At 41.9% G+C, this 19509-nt stretch overlaps 1 protein-coding gene across 1 annotated transcript in view; it reads right to left on the bottom strand.

Annotated features, from left to right (window-relative positions):
• Positions 1-19509, bottom strand: part of SPEF2 (sperm flagellar 2) — a 202695-nt gene that overhangs the window by 83676 nt on the left and 99510 nt on the right. The window contains exons 17-19 of the mRNA XM_075540928.1: positions 14719-14827; positions 13213-13370; positions 10429-10596 (exon numbers count right to left, since the gene is read on the bottom strand). Of these exons, the coding sequence (XP_075397043.1) occupies positions 10429-10596; positions 13213-13370; positions 14719-14827 (435 nt within the window). The remainder of the gene's footprint in view (positions 1-10428; positions 10597-13212; positions 13371-14718; positions 14828-19509) is intronic.

Here is a 19509-nt window from a genome sequence, read left to right as displayed (position 1 = left end):
GAGGACCAGCCAGCTTTGGCATAAACCACGTTTTTATTGCCAGCTAGTGCTGCCTGTACCGCAGACAGCGGCAACCAAAGTTGAGGCTCAAGAGATCTTGAATAAAGTGAGAATTTTAAAGTCAGAAATGTAACCGGCTGAAGCACCCAGAAGAGGAGAAGCCTGGTATGGGGTTAGGTCCGGAGCAGGGGAGGGAGCCGGAGATGGAACATGAATCAGCATATTCTTGAACCTGCCTTTGAATGAACTGTTTCAGAAAAGCTCGCGGAGAAAAAAATGTTCGCTCCTCGTTGTCCAAGAATTCATACTGTGACGCTGTTTGAACCTGGGGGTCTGGACTCTGTAGACAGCAGTGAAGGAACCAGCTTCACTCTGGAGGATCACTCATGGGATCTGGTTTGAAGGCCATGATAAATGGAGCAGAGATTGAAGTTGTTGAGGAGTTTATTGACTTGAATTCCCAGTGACCTAATTAATCAATATTATCTAATTCACTTGAACTCTGGCAACACTACTAAGGGCAGCTCTGAGCAATTCTGTACTGCCAGATAGTACTATCGTGCAGATTCCATTTGCCACAGAGGAAAGAAGCACCTTTTCTTTTAATAGGTTAACTGTTCCTAGCGGAGAATTTTAGCTCAGGATTTCAGTGCTCATCTATCTTGATTCTCAGCTTCTTTGTCTTTGAATCGGGGTAATGGTAATTGCCACCTAATGGATAGGAGGGATGAATTAATTTACCTTGTGTAGTGCCTGGCACAGTAAGTGCTTAGCTATGATGATTGTGAGTTGTGATTGTGAATTGTGTTGTAAAAGGAGACTGTTGTTGAATTTTAGGGGAGAAATCAGCTAGGCCCTCTGTGGAAGAGCCTGGGCGACAAACATCGATGTGAGAAATGAATTCAGGGAAAGCGTGAGGGCTGTGCTGTTGCTGTTCCTTTTTCATGGTTACCTTGGTATCTTTTCTACTGTCATGAGACTGTCTCTCATTTTAGTGAAGTCTTCATTGGCTTGATTGTTCTGATTTTATTTCATGAGTTATTACAATAAGCCTGTGGTTCTTCAGCTAGACTAACTTCTTCGTTTCCTAGCTTTGGATTTTTATTTTGTTGCAACAGAAAGATGATCCACATGTTTTCTTTATGTTAAACCAAGTTGAATATTTTGGGAAAGGTGTATATTATAAATAATAGAAATCATGGAAAATTCCTAATATTTAGTTTCAAGACTAAGCCGTGGTATTTCAATGGCCTCATATGCATGTGAAAATTGGACATTGAATAAGGAAGACTGAAGAAGAATCGTTGCGTTTGAATTACAGTGTTGGCCTAAGAATATTGAAAGTCCCATTGACTGGCAAAAGAATAAACAAGTCTATCTTGTAAGAATTACAGCCAGAATCCTCCTTGGAGGCAAGGATGGTGAGATGTCATCTCATGTACTTTGGGCATGTTGTCAGGACAGACCAGTCCCTGGAGAAGGACCTCTATGCTCAGCAGAGAGGCATCAAAAAGGAAGAGCATTGACATGATGGATGGACACAGTGGTTGTAACCAGGGGCTTAACCATAAGAACAATTACGGGCACAGCGAAGGGCCAAACAGGGCGGTATTTCGTTCCATTGTACTTAGGCTCCCTATGGGTCACAACCAACTTAACAGCGCATAACAACAACAACAACAACAACAACAAATATTTCAAAGCGTATAAGGCTATTACATGTCCATACTTAGTGTGCACCAACATCACCTGAGGGCTTGGTTCAAACCGACTTCTGGGCCCCATTCCTGGACTTTCCAGACCATTTGGTCTGAGATATGGCCCAAATGATTTGAATTTCTAACAAGTTCACAGAAATCACTGTGAAGAAGGACCTTGAAAGGTTAGCAGTTCAAATCCACCCGGAGGCAGGCCTGGTTTTCTAAAGGCCACCACTTTGAGGAGCACCCTGTGGAGCAGGGCTCCTCTGCACGCATAGGATCACCAGCAATGACTGGGGCGGACTCCACTGTGACTAACCCGTGCGCAGGTGATGTGGGTGTGGATATTTAAGAACCCTTCCTCTAGTAACGTGAACTAGTCATTTCATTCTCATTTTACCTTCACCTTTCCCCTCCATGCTTCCATGTCCTTCCAGTTCAATGCTGCTTATCCTTAAGACTAACACGGACTCTTGTGTCAAGTGGACTGATAGCCACTACAATGATAGAATCTACATGTCACGTCAGAAGACAAGTACTAAAGCAGTCTGCTTCTCCTCTCCTCCTCTCGCTGCCACAGAGTCAATTCCGACTCATATCAATCTCCACAACAGGATAGAACCGTCCCTGTGGGTTTCCAAGACTAACTCTTTATGGGAGTAGAAAGCCTTGTCTTTTTTCCTGAGGAGTAGCTCACAGCTTTGAACTGATGACCTTGTGATTAGCAGTCCAGCACATAACCACTGCACAACCAAGTCTCCAAAGCAGTAAACTAATGAATAATACACATTCACGGGGAGCCAGAAGGGCTACAGATGACATTATATCCAAGCGTTTGCTCCACAGCACCACAGCCCTAACAAATACTCCTTAAAGGGAGAATTCTGTCATTTTAAAACTTTAAATATGTAAGAATTCTGTAATGCTTTACGAGTTACAGTCAATTCCAAATGGAAACATATATATCATAAGGCAACCAAATGTGGAATGCTTTTATGAAGCCTTTGAAGCCTCCGTGCATGTGCAGTGGAATGTTCTTTTTGACGAGGTGTGTGATGCTATTGCTCTTCAGTCCTAGGGGCCAGCCCCAGTCCACTCAGCCTACAAATGCCTATGGTATCGATTTTCATATCTTGCATTTTGCTTCTGACAACTTCCAGCTGTCGTATATGTATGCACTGTCCTTTTCACCTGTCAATTATGAATGGATGTTTCAGGTCGTTTCTTCTCATTTGGGGTTGTGCCATATCAGCAAATGAGGGTCCTTAAAATTTTACCCCAATCTACCCTATTTAGATAGACCAGAAAGTTTTACTCTCGTTACATGATTAAGGTCAAGTCTACTTTGAGGAGGAAGCTTTTCAGTAGTCGTAATTTGCGCCTTCCGACATGAGGGGCTCATCTCCTGTAGTATCTCATACAGTGCTCTGTCACTATTTAGGAAGTGTTCAGTGACTTTTTAAAAAATTTTAAGAAGTAGACTCCCATGTACTTCTTCCTAGTCTTACTCTCAAATCTCCTCTGAAACCTGTCCATCATGGGGTGACCCTGCTTGTACTTGAATACCAGTGGTACAGCTTCCAGCATCACAGCAACATGCAAGCCACCACACCATGACAGACTACAGATGACTGGCTAACTTTCACTAAAATTGGTATTAAATAACCTATGACATAAACAGTCATGTTTTCTGCTATATCCATCAGAGGTATTCAACTCCAGTGTTGTTGTTATCAAATGTTAAGAATTCCTATCACATGGCTTTCTCATAATGAAGAAAATCCTGTTATGTCACAATACATCTATGTAGCAAAAAAATTTTTGACTGAGATTTCAGGCCATTTCAAATATTATTTACATAATAGAATTTTAGTAAAATAAAAGCAAAAATATTCCAAGTCCTTGGAGTTAGCTATATTGAGCTAACAACACACCAACACAGCATCTACATATTTTATCGTGTTCTCTTATAGTTTGGTTTGGCATTGTATTATAAAATGTGAAGATTCTCATATTAGAAAAGTGGTGATTACAAACATAAATTGTAGCCCTTAATATCTGTCCTAAACATTGGACCTCTATTCAAGTACTCCCTCAATGCAAGAAAACTTTGTTCTATTAAACTGGCATTCCATGATGTTCACCTTCCCGACATGATCGCTGAAGACAAAGTGGGTGCATAAGCAAATAAGCAAATAAAGTGAAGAAAGCTTATGGTGCCCAGCCATTAATAGATATAGTGTCTGGGGTCTTAAAGGCTTGAAGATAAACAAGTGGCCATCTAGCTGAGAAGCAATAAAGCCCACATGGAAGAGGCACACCAGCCTGGGTGACCATGAAGTGTTGATAGGATCAGGTATCAGGCATCAAAGAAAAAAAATCTTATCTTAGTGAATGAGGAGGAGTGTGTGCCCATCTGTAGGCAACTGGACATCCCCTTACAGAAGGGTTGAGGGGAGGAGATGAGCCAGTCAGGGTGCAGTATAGCACCAATGAAATATACAACTTTCCTCTAGTTCTTCAATGCTTCCTGCTCCACCCCCACCTCCCGCCCTATGATCATGATCCCAATTCTACGTTACAAATCTGCCTAGACCTGAGGATGTTCACTGGTATAGATAAGAGCTGGAAACACAGGGAATCCAGGACATTTAAACCCCTCAGGACCAATAATGAGAGTAGTGATACCAGGAGGGGAAGGGGGAAGGTGGGGGAGAAAGGGAGAACTGATCACAATGATCTACGTACAACCCCCTCCCTGGGGGACAGACAACAGAAAAGTGGGTGAAGGGAGACATTAGACAATATAAGACATGAAAAAAATAATAATTGATAAGTTATCAAGGGTGAGGGAGGGAGGGAAAATGAGGAGCTGATACCAAGGGCTCAAGCAGAAAGCAAATGTTTTGAGAATGATGATGGCAACAAATGTACAAATGTGCTTGGCACATGGATAGATGTATGGATTGTCATAAGATTTGTACGAGCCCCCAACATAATGATTAAAAAACTTATCCTAAAGTTTCGTTTAGTGTTAACTCACCAAATGATTCTTCTTATAGAGGTCAATCGTATTCGACAATTGAAGTAGAAGCGTAGACTGATTGTCAAAACTCATGCTTATGTATGTAAATACAATTGTTTAGCATGCCACTGTGTGAATATTTATTACTTTTGGGGGTGCTAACTGCAAGGCCAGAAGCTCAAATTCACTAGCCACTCTATGGGAGAAAGATGGGACAGGCTACTCTTGGGAAGTGTCATAGCCGCGGAAACCCAGGGGCAGTTGTACTCGGAGTCAACTTGCTTGTAATGAGCTTGGGGCTTGGGTTTTGTGAACATTGCACACACTCATGCTACAACGGCATTGGTAATTTGTGATGAAAGGTTGAACAAAGACATCTACTGTGTGGCACTTATTTGAATGTACCTTGGAAAGAGGCAACAGTATCTGTCCATAAGTACATCTTAAGTTTTAGTGTAATTGGTTGCTATAGCAACTGCAGAGGCATCCTGGTGGTAGTGGGCTATGCTTTGGGTTGCTCATGGTGATGGCAGCAGTCCAAAACGACTAGCTTCTCTCGGGAGAATGAGGGGGCTTTACGCTCTGGTAAAGATTACAGAGTTGGAGACCCACAGGAGCACTTCTGCCGTGTCCTACAAGGGCTGCTAGGAGTCGGAACCGACGTGATGCAGCATGTCGTTGGTTGGCTGGTTTGAAAGCAGTTTCAAGGAGAGCTAGTGGCTCTGTGGCAAAGCGCTCAGCTGCGAACCACAGCTGCTTCACAGGAGCGCCATTAGCTGCCGCCCAGAGTGAAAGCTTCAGAAACTTACAGGCCCATTCTATTGGGAATCGCAGCTTCTACAGAAACATAACACAGGAGAGGCCTTTTAGAGAGGCAGAGGCAGACTGTTCTTCTACCAACTCTTAATGAATGATGATGAGGGGGCTTCCCAAAGTTCATGGAAATTGAAGGATAATAGCATTTTCTCATAAACTTTTGAAGTCCCTTCTTGTACATCCTTATTCTACAGAATTAAAATCACGTATGTTTAAAATAGGAGCCCTGGTGACACAGTGGTTATGCAATGGACTGAGCTCCACAATTACAGTCTCCGAAACCCACAGGGGCAGTTCTACCCTGTCTATAGAGTCGCTGTGAGTCAGCATCAACTCGATGGCAGTGAGCGAGTATGTTTAAAATAAGCATAACTAAGGCTAGGTGAGAAGAAAAATAGATAAATTAAACTGGAAGGTCAAAATCAGGAGAGGACTCAGCAAGCAGATCTCGAGGGCTGAGATCCTGCACAGATCCTAAGTCGGAGCCACTAATTCGGTTCTGAACTTCCAGAAGTCCAAAACCACTAACTGCTCTGAGGAAGACAGGCTTTCTTGTCCCTGGCTTCGGAATGAAAATTTTCATCTAGAATTTCATGTGGTGGCAACTAATGATACAGAGGCATACAGAGGCTTTAGAAAATAGAATAGTGGTTGGTTATTGGTGTAATTGAAGTACCACCTCCCTCCGCTGCTGTGCTACACTGTGAAGGCAGTTGAGGTGTTTATGCCAACATATGCATCAGGGGAAGCCATCCTGAGAAAATACAGTCCAGCAGGCAGGTTCTTCTTGGCATAGCTTAGCCAAGGGCCAAACCTGTAATCTCTCTGATGAATAGGTATTCTACTTAGTCCCTAAATTATTCTTCCCAAGCGTCACTTTTCTCAGCAGGGTCTTTGCTAAGAGCCATGCAGGGAAAAGGTCAAGGTTCTATTGTTTGGAAAGGGCCTATGATTTACAAACGCTTGAGAGCTGTCGTCAAGGATCGCTACTATGCAAGTTTAGCTGTTTTCACAGTTAAAACGTTCAGACGTCTATTGAATTACATCCACCTCATGGGATGGAGCTTTTCCTTTGAGTGGAGTGTCCCTCCTTCCTAAAGAGTTTATAATGCCTAACATTCCGAAGTTCTAAACACAACTCAACATGCAAATATCTTATGGATTCCTTCAGTAGGATAGGCTCTCTGACTTGCAAGTAATCAACTGCTGTTTCTCACAGACCAGTTTATTTCTACACCAGATGATGTGGCTCGGCCTTTGCTGTGGTTTAAAATTCATCGGAAAGCCGGCTGTGCATCATAACTGTGTTGAATAACAGCACTCAGAAAGTGATTTCATCTCATCACACTGAGAAGTTGGATGCTAAGTTTAATGCTGGCGTTTGCTAGTGGATTTGATTGTAAACTTTTTAATGGAAGATAGCCGTGGAGTTTTCAAACATGTAGGTCCATTTGAAGCTTATGGCTTCACTTGAATTTATTTCAGCTGAGCGATACTTGTGCAATAGGACGCATGAATCTATGACAGGAAAGATGTTGAAACGTGTTGAAGAAGAGTTACAAACCACACTTGTTTTATGAGATGGTTTCTCCTTAAACTTTTCCTCGACGACACCTGTGGTAGTCTTTTGTATTTTATGTGATTTCTATGTTTTCATTTTGACGCAACTGTAACTTTTAATGCAAAGAATAGCTTGAGTACACTTAGCTTGGATTCTTTGGGACTTAGCTCAAAATAGGTATTGAAAAGGGAGAAATGGGAAATTGATCCTGGCCAATAAGATGCCCAATTATGCATTAGTTCCTTCAAAAAAAATTACTACAGCCCTCATTATTCGACAAGTTCAACCACTTTCTTCTCTTTTGTCCTGGCTACTTAAAAGAAAAAAAATCTTCAGTGGGAGGATTTCAAGTATGATAAGTTAAATGTCTTGGCTATAGATCCCATGTGAGCTATTCTTTGTATTTAGAGGTGATAGTTATGAGTATGTGTGAATTCATAGTACATCTTTAAAGATAGATTTAAAGCACTCAGACTCAGTAACTAAGACTCTCTACAACCAAAACCATTGAATGATATTACAAGGGGTCGATCTACCCTTGGAATGTTTGTTAAACTCTATTCAAAGATTTTTTAAGAATCCAAATAGTTGACCTTCAAACATCAATAAATATTACCTAAATTTTTGAATTTTTTTAGAGGGTGAAAGATAGGTTTAATATAAAAGTCTAGACAACCCCCTAGTTCTTTTAATTAAAACATTCTAATCAGCGGTCTATTCAGCTAGCACTAAACTATGTAACAAGGTGACAGAACAAAGAAGGCAAGAACAGATATCTTGGATACTGAATCTATAAAGTATGTGAGTAAGTCTAATTTCTTTGGGGGTAGCACATACGCTGCCCATTTTTAATCAGTTCTAAAATATAGACAAAGGAGCCTTGGTGATGCAGTGGTTAAAAGTCCAGGATTTAAATATCGTCTGAAAATCTCAGAACATATTCTTAAATAGCAGTATACTATTCTGTCACACTGAAAATTTTATTTCCAAATTCAATACTGACATTTGGTATTGAAACATAACGGAGGTCCCTCACCCCCACCCCAACTGAATCCTAAATGAGCTTGAAATAAATAACTCAATGCCGACTCATAGCATTCCTATAGGACAGGGTAAAACGGTCCCTGCAGGTTTCTGAGAGCGTAATTCTTCATCTGTTCTATCTCATCACACAGAAATCTGATGCTACACTTAATGCTGATGTTTGCTAGTGGATTTGGTTGTGAACTTTTTAGTGGAACATAGCTGTGGAACTATGATGAAAGTCTCGTCTTTCTCCCGAGTGGTTTTGAACTGCGGACCTTCCTGTTAGCAGCTCAATTAGTAACTCTGTAAAATGGAGAGCTACATTTGGAGAAAAATAATTGTTAAGTAATTGTTAAGACTCAGTGTGTTTTGCCACCTGATTTGCCCTATTTTCACCCTAATTTTTCTTTCAATAAATCATTCCTCTTTTCAAGAAGTTTCTAATGCAGAGTGGAATTGGGTGTTTGAGTTGGGCATGATATGAAGTCTCAGGCTTTAAATTCTGACATTTTTCTCCTTTGACAATAATTTAAAAATTACTTGTATAAAAGTAAACAAAGTGGATAGAAATTTCCTTCTCTATACTTGCCGAACCAAGCTCCCCTGAATTTCAAGGTAAGCTGTGGAATGGACTGTCCCCTCAACATCTAGAGCCAGGAGTTATACGGTGGTTGGAAGCAGGGAGTGGGCCTCTGGAGGTCATCTTACACTTTAAAAGTCATCCTACATTTTTAAAGAACAGGCACTAATCCTTCCCTTGGTGGGAAAAAAAAGAGACGGGTACAACCAGTCTTTGAAGCAACAATCCATTTATTATTCCTCCAATGCACAGAGTTCAAGAAGACAATTTTAAAATTTCAAACAAACTCAGGAAATTTAAAAACTGAATTGTGTCTTAAACAGAAACAAGGAGAGATTGGCTTTAGGGAATGACTCACACTCGTACATCTTCCCGACTGAGAACAAGCCTAGAGGACAGGAGGTGGGCAGAGCCTGCCTTTGTCCTACTTTGACTGGAAACACTGAGCTTGCTTAAGTTGATGGTCAACTGCCCCAGTTGTAAACAGCATCTTAAGGATTTTCATTCCCCTCAAGATCCCTGAGTTGTTTTTAATTCTTAAGGAGACAGTTGGAAAGGCTATGTGAGAGGAATTCAAAAAATTAATGGAAAAAATTCCTTATCTTTTAATTCCTTTCCCCCCAAGATTTTTTGAAGCCTCACCATATATGTAATGATTGACTTGTGTGTGTTTTTGTCACAAGATGAAAATACATATTTTTAAAGTTCTATGTGTGTTTTTCCTTTTTTATTGGAGTCAAATGATCTTTAATATACCACAATTGATGTTACAAGTGTTCAAATTTCTCTGTTCAATATAGTCATATTTTAGAATGTAGATCCACTCCGAATAAAGCAGAAAGATTATGGAGCATGGAAGTACAATCATGACCTGCTGCGGAATACCAGAGCCTATAAAGAGGGAAGCAGAAGTGAGAGGCCATCTGTCTCGTATCTATAGCAACTGGCACTGGCATGCCGTCCATAGCATGCTGCCCGACCGTTGAGCACTTTACATTCAATTTTCCCCGCTTACTGCCGCGCTCAAAGTCTTCGGGGTTAAAGATTTAGAAAGGACCTACCATATATACTCGCGTATAAGCTGACGCGAATATCCATCCGCTGAGGCATCTAATTTTACCACAAAAACGGCATAAAAATGCGCTGAAACTCTCGGCTTGTACTCAAGGATAGACGGTAAGCTAAAGGTGTATTCTCTGCTCAGATTCTTGATCCGAACCGCCACACATGTACCATTTTACTCAGTCAGTGCCTTGTTTCTTATTTCTCACCGTGACGGAGCACTAAAGATGTACAATTACGCTATGAAATCGAGTCTCTAGCAGGGGTTGCTGGTTTTCTTCCTTATTGTCGTGGGCGGTGGCTACGCTAATTCTCATTTTATTAAGATGTTATTCTTTGTTACAAAAACATAACCCTACGGTTTAGCAAACAGACGCATGTCCCCTCATTCTGCCTGGAGACAGGTCTTGCCATTCTCTGTGCCTTCATGTGCCGAGCGGCAGGGCTGAGAGTGGCACCGTCTCCCCCCCCCCCCCTGGCTTTGGACAGCTACTTCCTCCCTCACCGGGAGGTCTTTCCCCAGCTCCTCTGAACCAATAGCCTTGCCTTCTCTGTTTGCGCTGTCTGAGGTCTACTATGATGGCGCTCTCATGTACACTTCAATCTATGAGGACACGAGAAACCGGCAAACGGCATGAGCAAGCATTCTGTCAGTCACCTGATTGCGGCTTCCCTTTTGCAGAAGGAGGTTTTAGAGTCTCTCCATGCGGAGCAACGTCTTTCTCTTTTTCAGGCTCTGGAGCAGATGCTGGAGAAGCTGCGGGCGTCTCAGCCACGGAAGCGTCTTCTTTTTTTTCAGCGTTCTTTTTTTCTAACTTCTCATTAACTTCAAAAGGACAATTAAGAGGGACCTTCATTAGAAACTGCAAACCGCAAACCCACTGCTCACTGCTGTTGAGCTAATTCCCACTCAGGGGCCCTTCGGGACAGAGCGGAACTGCCCCACTGGGTTTCCAAGGCTGCAATGCGTGCAGCAGCGGACTGCCCCAGCTGTCTCCGATGCAATGGTTGGGCTTGAACTCCCGCCTTTGGGTTAGCAGCTGAGCACTTAAAGCACTGTGCCACCTCAGCTCTTTCATTAGAACTCAGACAAACCTAAACTGATATAAGATTGCTCTCACTGGCTTAAGACTAAAGTAATGTTTGCGGATTCTCCTGTCAGTCATTCAGTATATAAAGCTAAGGTTCGAAGGTCTTCTGTTAAGAAGTACCATGACCCTTACTTTGGGGTCAGGATTCCTGGTACTGCAGTGGTGAAGCACTTGGCTGCTAACAGGATGTTGCAATTCAAGCTCACTGGCAGGGAAGGCCCGCTAGTGAAACAGATGCCCTGAAGGCAGCGAGGGAGTCACCCCTCTGGCTCTCGGAAGGAAAGCCCTGCGGATTACAATGGTCAGACCCATCGGGATAGTCAGGCCATCAATCTGGTGACAAGAAATTGTGTGCCATGAAGGTAATGGCACGATAAAAGTGTTACTGACTTCAACCTTTTCTCTCATATACCAAGAACAAGGCAGTTGCCACTATAACTATGATGGTTGATAAACAATAAAAAAAAAACATTTATTTTTTAAACCAACCCCTAAATGTAAAATGTGAATGGAGGGCTGGCATTGGCAACATGTGACGCTGTGATATCTTTCAGTAATAAGTCCCAGGAAGGATATAAAAAGGCGGCAATGGGAATTAGTCATTGTTGTGGCGATCAAGGGTGGTTTAGTGTGAATGAAGCACACTCCAGACGTAGACAATTAGAGACGTAAGCAATACCATTAAGGTAATATCAACACATGGAGATTGAGGGGAAATAAGTTGCCTAGTAGTTAAAAGAGAAAATTCACTCGCCATTTCCCATGCAGAAGTCAATGAATCTATATCCCCAACCATTGTCAATATACACTGCGGTATTCCTTGTTTGTTTGACACTAGAAATAATGCTTTCGGAAAACTAACATGCTTTTTAAATTCAAAGGAGAGAAAAATATATTTATAAAGAAACATATGAGGGGTACCCCTCAAACTGGAAAAAACTTCCACTGGACAGAGGTTTCTTAGTACACATTTTTCCCACTAGGTCACTATCAAGCAACTCACTCTGAGTTAGTGCACCCAGTGGCTTTGCCTGGGAGGTTCTCTCTGGTCACAGTGAATTTTCTCATAAAAGTAGTTTTGCTAGAACCTTGTATTTTGAGATGACCAATAAAAATTTAAGAGAATAGGGTACATCTGTGGAATGTTGTTTCCTGCTCGGGGAAAAATGCCGCAGAAACTGTTGTGATATTGAACCCAGCTTACAAGGACAGCACTATGGGAAAACCTCAAGTTTATGAGTGGTTTTGTTGTTTCAAAACAGGTGAAAGATCGATTGATTACAAACCTCGCTCTGGATGTTCATCATCTTCCAGAACAGATGAAAATGTCAACAAAATGTTGTGCTTGGAGACTGATGACGGGCCATTGAACAGACTGGGAAGTTATCTAGACTAGCTTGGAGTTCAGGTCAGTGAATTTTAATGTGAGGTTTGAGAATGAGAAAGGTTGCGGCCAAACGTGTGCCCCTGGTTCACACTGACCAGCAAAACGAGCATCGAGTGGCAACAGTCCATGCTTTGCGAGAATAGATGTGAAGCAACTCAGATGTTTCCCCCCAAGGTCATTACTGATGATAAGAAGTGGTGCTATTCTTACCAGCAGAAAGCAAACATCAATCAAGTCAGTGGAGGATGCCTGCATCACCTCACCCAATAAAGAGCTCGTCAAGTGAAATCAGAGATCAAGATGATGCTCATTTGGCTTTTCGATGTGAGGGGGGAAGTGCATTTGGAGCTTGTTTCACCAGGTCAGCTTGTTAATTAAGCTTCTATTGAGAGGCTCTGAAAAGACTGTGTAGCAGAGTTCAACAAAAAAGGCCTGATTTGTGGCACATGGGGAACTGGTTTTGCCACCACAACAATGCACCTGCTCACACAGCCATCTCAGTGCGCCAGTGTTTGGCAAAAACCAGTATGCCTCTCTTTTCCCACACACCTAACACACCTGACCTCATTCCATGAGACTTCTTTTAGGTTCCATGAAAAGACAGTGATTTGATGATGCAGAAGAGGTGAAGAGGAAAAAATGAGGGAGGTGCCGTCAGCCATCCAACTACATGTTTGAAAAATGTTTCCAAGAATGAAATCACAGATTTGACAAATGTATTAAGTGTGACGGACAGTATATTGAAAGTGATAAAGTCGTTTTGTAAAAAAAATTAAATACATAGTTTTTTTGGGGGGGTATTCTCTCATTTGCAGCAGAAAGTGAAAATCAGAAGTGAAAACTCTTGTCGACGATATTAATTGGATTATAAAGGAAAGTTCTGAAACCTCACTGTAATTTCTCCCTGACCTCACTGAAATCACATTTTAATTACATAATCTCAAAATAATAGAAATATAATTACCTTTATTCTTTTTCTTCTGCATTTCAGTCACTAAAATCTGTTTTACTTTTTGACATAAAGACTCTGTATCTATATCAGCATTGACTTTTATCAGAATATTTTCTGGTTCTGAAAACCATTTTTCTAATTGGGGCCAGTTGTCCAAGAAGCCTATAATTCTGCAAAATAAAAATATTATATGAACATGACACATTGTTTGAAAGATTGGAGTGGCACTAGTATGTCTTATCTCATGTGTATAATTAAACAGCAGATTGTCAAAACCATAGAATTTGAAAAAGCAATTTTAAGAAAACTACAGGCAATGTACTAACCCACACTTTATATTACGAGGAAATTATCTAGTGCCATTGAGACATTTTTTTCAGAAGCGTGAAAGAATAACAGGAGATATGAAATGTCACCATTTCAGGAAACCATTAGTAGAAGCTGAGTTTCTCTAAATGAAAATCTAAGCAAAGATGGCTCTCAGTGCTCGCCTAAGAGAAATGACACCCTTCCCACCACCCACTATCCGCGTTTTTCTTGGAGACAGACATCTAGGAGACTTTTGAGTAAGGGCGGAGGGTTCAGTTTTATTAGCTTTATTCAAAAGTATTCTTGGAATGGCTCTTGAAACCTCTTTTTCTTCTGTGAGAGTAGGCAGCCTTAATGTAGCTCAAATGACTCTTGCCTGGCTCACTTCATATTTTTAGACTTCTTCTCATGGTTCCATGAAATTGCCTAATTTAGTCTCAATATTCTTATCCAATGGGAAAACTGTATTCATTCAAGAGCATGCCATAAAACCTCGTTATAACAAAACAGCTGCTGTTATTGTGTGCTTTCATGCCGCTTCCAATTCACAGTAATCCCCAGGGCAGCAGAAGAGCCTGCCCCATAGGGGTTTCTTGTCATCTTTATGGGAGCACGTGGCTAGGTCTTCCTCTCATGAAATCCCTGGTAGGTTTGAACCCCCACCCTTTTGGTTAGTTGCTGAATGCTTACCTATTACACCAAGCAGGCCTCTTAATAAGATGGCTAAATCCCTTGCTGTTGAGTCGATCCCAACTCAGTGAACTTACAGTACAGAATGGAATTGCCTTATAGAATGTGGAAGGCTGCCACCTTTTCAGAACCAGATTGCCACATCTTTCCCCTGGGGAGTAGCAGGTGGGTTTGAGCCATAGACCTTTTGGTTAGCAGCTGAACATTTTAAACACTTTCAAATGCCATTGTTTTCTCTCCTATTAATGAGCGAGGATTCCATCTAAGGAATTTGTATGTGGATGTAGTTATGAATGGTCCTGTCGCCAGAGTTAACTCTCCCTGCTGCACCAATGACGTGCTTTGAATGAAAGTCAGCATGTGAATATTGCGCTCAGCATCAGAAATACCGAGTTTTGTTTTATCTATGAAAGACTGAACTTTAGGAGATACATCTTTTTTCTAATTCTGATGATTTCTAAGTGGCTAACTGTCAGTCCATTCAAAGGGAAAGAAACAGACACTGAGCTGTCAACTAACCTGTGCTGTATCTGGTCTTTCAAAATCTGGTTCTCATCTTTATCTTGGGTTTCAGCAGCCACATGTTGACTGATGTCTTCATAAGAAGTGTTACTTAAAAATTCTTCAGCTAAAGTTTGAAAGAAAATTCCTTATCAAATAATTCCTTATACAGTTAGTTGCTACTAATGACTAAAATAGACTGTTTCAAGAATGTTGAATAGCGATTGCCATGCCTTCTATCCATTATTATTCAAAACAGCTTAACAACAGGGCAACAGAAGTAGTATTGGGATCAGAAAGCGCACGTTGCTTGCAAAGTGTGGAAATAGTGGCCCGATGCAGTGCTAGAAGGGAGCGGCAGTTTCAGTCTACAGTGGCTCCGGGTTGCTTATGAACGAGACAATAATGACAAGGGACGGTTCCGCATGAATACAAGCTTGGAAAGAACTAGCCAAGTCCACCTTGTGGTGTAAAACTAACGAATGAATTAACCGCTATAAAGTCTAATAAACATAAACTTTGTTAATGTTACCTTATAATTGAATAATTTAACTTTGAAGATTGAATGGTCTCCTCATAAATGGACACAGCGGAGTTGACACAAGAGGCCCCCAAACAAAAGCAAAAACCAATCTCAGTAGGAGCTCTGAGTGAGTTCTATTCTGGATTACTGGTTCGTAGTTCAGAATACTCATGAATGCCGCATAAATGGAAACTCATAAAGTGGAAAGAAAGCCTTAAATTAGTCGGAAAGGCAGTAGAATTACTTAGTGAATGCAAGAGAACACTGAAGAGTGAATTAACAATGTTCAAGGAAACGAAGGACTCTCACAGGGTACAGCAATCAGTTGTTCTCCGTCTGCATTCATGGTAGAACAAGAGGAAATAGATTTAGAACACAGAGCAGTGCTTTTCGGCTATTATGAAACTCAAGGATGATGACATCAACGTGGGTGATTGGGGAAGATTGTGAGAGCTCTTCGTGGGAGATGCTCTCAGGTACTCGCTGGCATCCGTCAGTTCTCCTTCTCTCCAATTTTGCATTCACTTCCAAGGTCACAGTCTCCATATCGTGACCACCTCGCGTGGCTCTATTTCTGAAGTCCCGATGGCCTACACTCTCACCACACATCCTTCACCGCCAGGCCTCCCACATAGCTGGTGAATCGCTTTAATATCATCCAATCCCTAAATTCCTACCACCTACCAGCTGCACAAGTTATCTGGCTCCATTTTATTTCTCTTTTTGTAAAACCTAAATTGCACAGTTGAGAATACGTCACCTTCTCTCCCTACCCAACAACAGCAATTTCTTTGTCCTTCTGGAACATCGGCCTGGAAAACCCTCATCTTAGATGAATGTATTCATCTCATATCTCAAGAGGACACTTGTGCCAGTTGAAATCCTTCAAGAAAAGCACACAGTCTTGTGATTTATAATCTCACTAGTTCCCTGGCTCAAAAATCAACGGCGTGCTTCGCTCTTCATATGCTTCTTTCCTTGGAAAAGGTGAATAAGTAAATAAATAAGAAAAAATGGAAAGAAATAATGACAAACGTCCTATTGCCTGGCTCTTTCCTTTCTTCCACAGAAGATTCTTGCAAATTATCACCCATCACTCTCTTCACTGACACATTCCGCATTCACGCAGGGTGCCCGGCCGCCATCACTGCATTGAGAGCACTCTCATCCTGTTCACCCCAACCTCCAGACACAGTGGGCACATTTCAGTGCTTATCCTGAGTTCACGGGAGCTGTATCGTTAACCTTAAAACCACAATTTTAAAATGTTTTCATATACACTCTGCTATTTCATATTCACATTTAAATTGGTCCGGTAGAACGAACTTAACCCAGAACACACAATTCACAAATGGTAGAGAGGAGTTGTTGCCAGGCTATCTGACTCAATGCCTTTTTCAATTTGTGAATGTTTTGTCAAGTGCTACCTGCCATAATGCATGCTTGTACAGCCCGATGGATTAACAAGCTGAAAAGGCTGGAACCAGGTCCAGAAAGAAACCTCTTCATCCCAATCCCCTATGTTCCTTTTGACCACCATTTAAAATATAATAATAGAAAAATCCAGAGCCAGTACTAAAAAGCTCTCTACAGTATTGCAGCTCCTTCTCAGGCTGTTGATGCCCACCCCTCCTCCCCAAATAAAACAACCCCAAACTCATGGCCAGGGAGTTGATGATGACTCAAGTGACTTTTTAGGACAGGGTAGAAGTGGCCCTGTAAGTTTCAGAGACTCCTTATGGGAGTAGAAAGCCCCATCTTTCACCCTCAGATCAGCTGGTGGTTTTGAACTGCTGACCTTGCAGACTGCAAGCCAACTGTAACCTCTATATCACCAGGCTTAATAGGCCTAGGCCACCACTTCCATTGAATCCTGGGTGTCTTTTATTTAGCTTTACCCTCATTTTAGCTTTCCCTCTCTTTAGGTCACCGTGGTCTTCTGCCTGTCGGCTTGAGTCTTGGTCATTCCTTTCTGCCCAGCCTGGGTTGGACTGACGTTCAACTTGGCAGTCTAACTGTGGTAGACAGAATGTGCTTTCCTGTCCACTGCTATCTAGGGCTCTTTGAGGTTCCCATGTTAGCCCCACCCTGGTGCTTTGGCCCCCACACACATCTAATGTCTGGAATCTCCTTGGTGAAGCTACTTGGGCTGGTCCTGCTGACTATACTCTTACTTCTGCTTCTGCATCCCTTGCTGCCTCGCAGCCCCACCGAGGCCCTTGCTGGTTTCTAGATGCTCCACTTAGGTTCACTCCCAAGCTGGGCAAATGATTTTCTCTTTCCCTCCCCTTCTTGGCCTGGGTGACCTCCCCTCATGCTGGCCAGACCTGATAAGAGAACATAACTGTTACGTTAGAGTCATGAGCTTACTTTTGTTTCTCCTCGCTACACTGAAACTACCTCAGGATATGGACTGGTCCTTCTTTTCTGCCTCTTCAGTGCCTGGCACGTGATGTTAAAGAAATATTTATCTACACTTTATCAGTACTGCCCAATAGAACTCTCTACTGTGATGGAAACATTCTATAGCTGTTCTGTCTACCACGGTAGCCATTAGCCTAATGTGGACGTGACATGTGGTTAGTGTGCCTGAGGAGTTTTTAATTTAATTTTAGATGGTTTAAATTTATGTAGCTGCAAGCGACTAATGACTACTCTATTGGCTAGCAAAGCTCTATTCTGAAATGATTCAGTTCCTTATCTACTGTTTTTTAGAAGATAGTGACCACTTTTTGATCACGCTATACCAATGTCTAGCCCAGTGTTGTCCCTTCACAGATATGGGTAACTATTTTACAAGGGTACTTCAAAAAGAGAGTGGGGAAATTTCATTATGTTTTAATTCCATTTTTCCACAAACTCTTGGAAGCCCCTCCTCTGAACACATGGATGAATCAGATGTTTTAAAAGGGCAGAGTTTTACCACCCAAATAATTTAGGTGAAGTCTTGCTTAAGATGAGGAGAGTGAATTAGAAAAATGATTTTTCCAAGGAGATTCCAATCTGATAATCTAAGGAAAAAGAAAAAAATCCTTAAATATATAAAAAATACTTGTATTAAGACACATGAATAAGACAGTACTGTCCCAGTTTTAAATGTTGCAGATAATTTTGACATTTAGAGTTGTTGCTGTTAGGTGTCTTTGAGTCAGTTCCGACTCCAAGCGACCGTGGTACAGCAGAAGAAACACTGCCCAGATCAGTGCCCTCCTTCCAATGTTCCAGAGCCCGCAAGCTTACAGTGACCCCACAGCACTCTCCATGGTTCAGAGTGCCCCAGGGCACTTTATTCCTTGTACTGCAAGTGAAGCAATGCAGCCACGCTGCACAGAGATCTATGACAAAAAGAAAAATCATCACATTGTGCTTTAAGGCTTCTTTCTAAAGGGAGGTGAATAAGGTTATTTATGTACCTATGTTTATAAGCCATGAAAGAAGATGAATTCTCCTTGGAGTCGTAATACAAGGACATTCCTAAGCCTACCAGACTTACTAAGGGAAGCTATTGACAATGCCATGGACTCCCGGGACAAAAAACTCTGCCTTGGAGGCTAACTGGTGAGACTTCATCTCATGTACTTGGGCCATGTTGTCCAGATAGACCGGTGTCTGAAGAAGGACATCACTCTTAGAGTACATGGCCAGCAAAAAGGATGAAGATCCTAAATGAGACACACGTGACCGTGGCTGCAACGATGGGCTCAACCATAGCAGAGCTGTGAGCACCTGGAAGTGTTTCATTCTGTTGCATCTATCAGGTCCCTGTGAGCCAGAACTGGCTCAACAGGGCCTAACAACAACAACAACAACAAGATTTATCAAGGGTCTAGAATAAACCAGTTAAATGGATTAGATGCTTTGTTGCTACTAAGTGTTACTGAGTCATAATATTAAGTTAGGGGTTTTGACTCAGAATGACCCTTCGTGTTACAGAGCATCGCGACTCCAGTAGAGTTTCTTGGCTAACATCTTAGTGGAAGCAAATTTCCAAGTTTTTCTTCCACAGAGTTGCCGTCTGAGTCACCGCAGCAGACTTGTAAGTCGTCTCCCCAGTACGCACGTCTATCCGGTCAGTTTCCACTCATGGCCCTCCTCCCTAGAGCTTCCGAGGCTGCCAATATTTACAGAAGAAGACAGTCTCATCTTTTTCCTACGGATTGGCTGGTGGTTTGGAACCACTGAACTTGTGGTTAGCATCACAATACTTAACTGACAGTGCCCATTCGTCTGTTTATACTGTCAGCATTGTCATATTTTCCAGAATCCTCCCTCATGCAATTTGATAG

Source organism: Tenrec ecaudatus, chromosome 2 (genome assembly GCF_050624435.1).
Source record: "Tenrec ecaudatus isolate mTenEca1 chromosome 2, mTenEca1.hap1, whole genome shotgun sequence".
Lineage (NCBI taxonomy): Eukaryota > Metazoa > Chordata > Mammalia > Afrosoricida > Tenrecidae > Tenrec > Tenrec ecaudatus.
The sequence above is the reverse complement of the archived record's forward strand: the minus strand, read 5'-3'. Positions and strand labels throughout refer to the sequence as shown.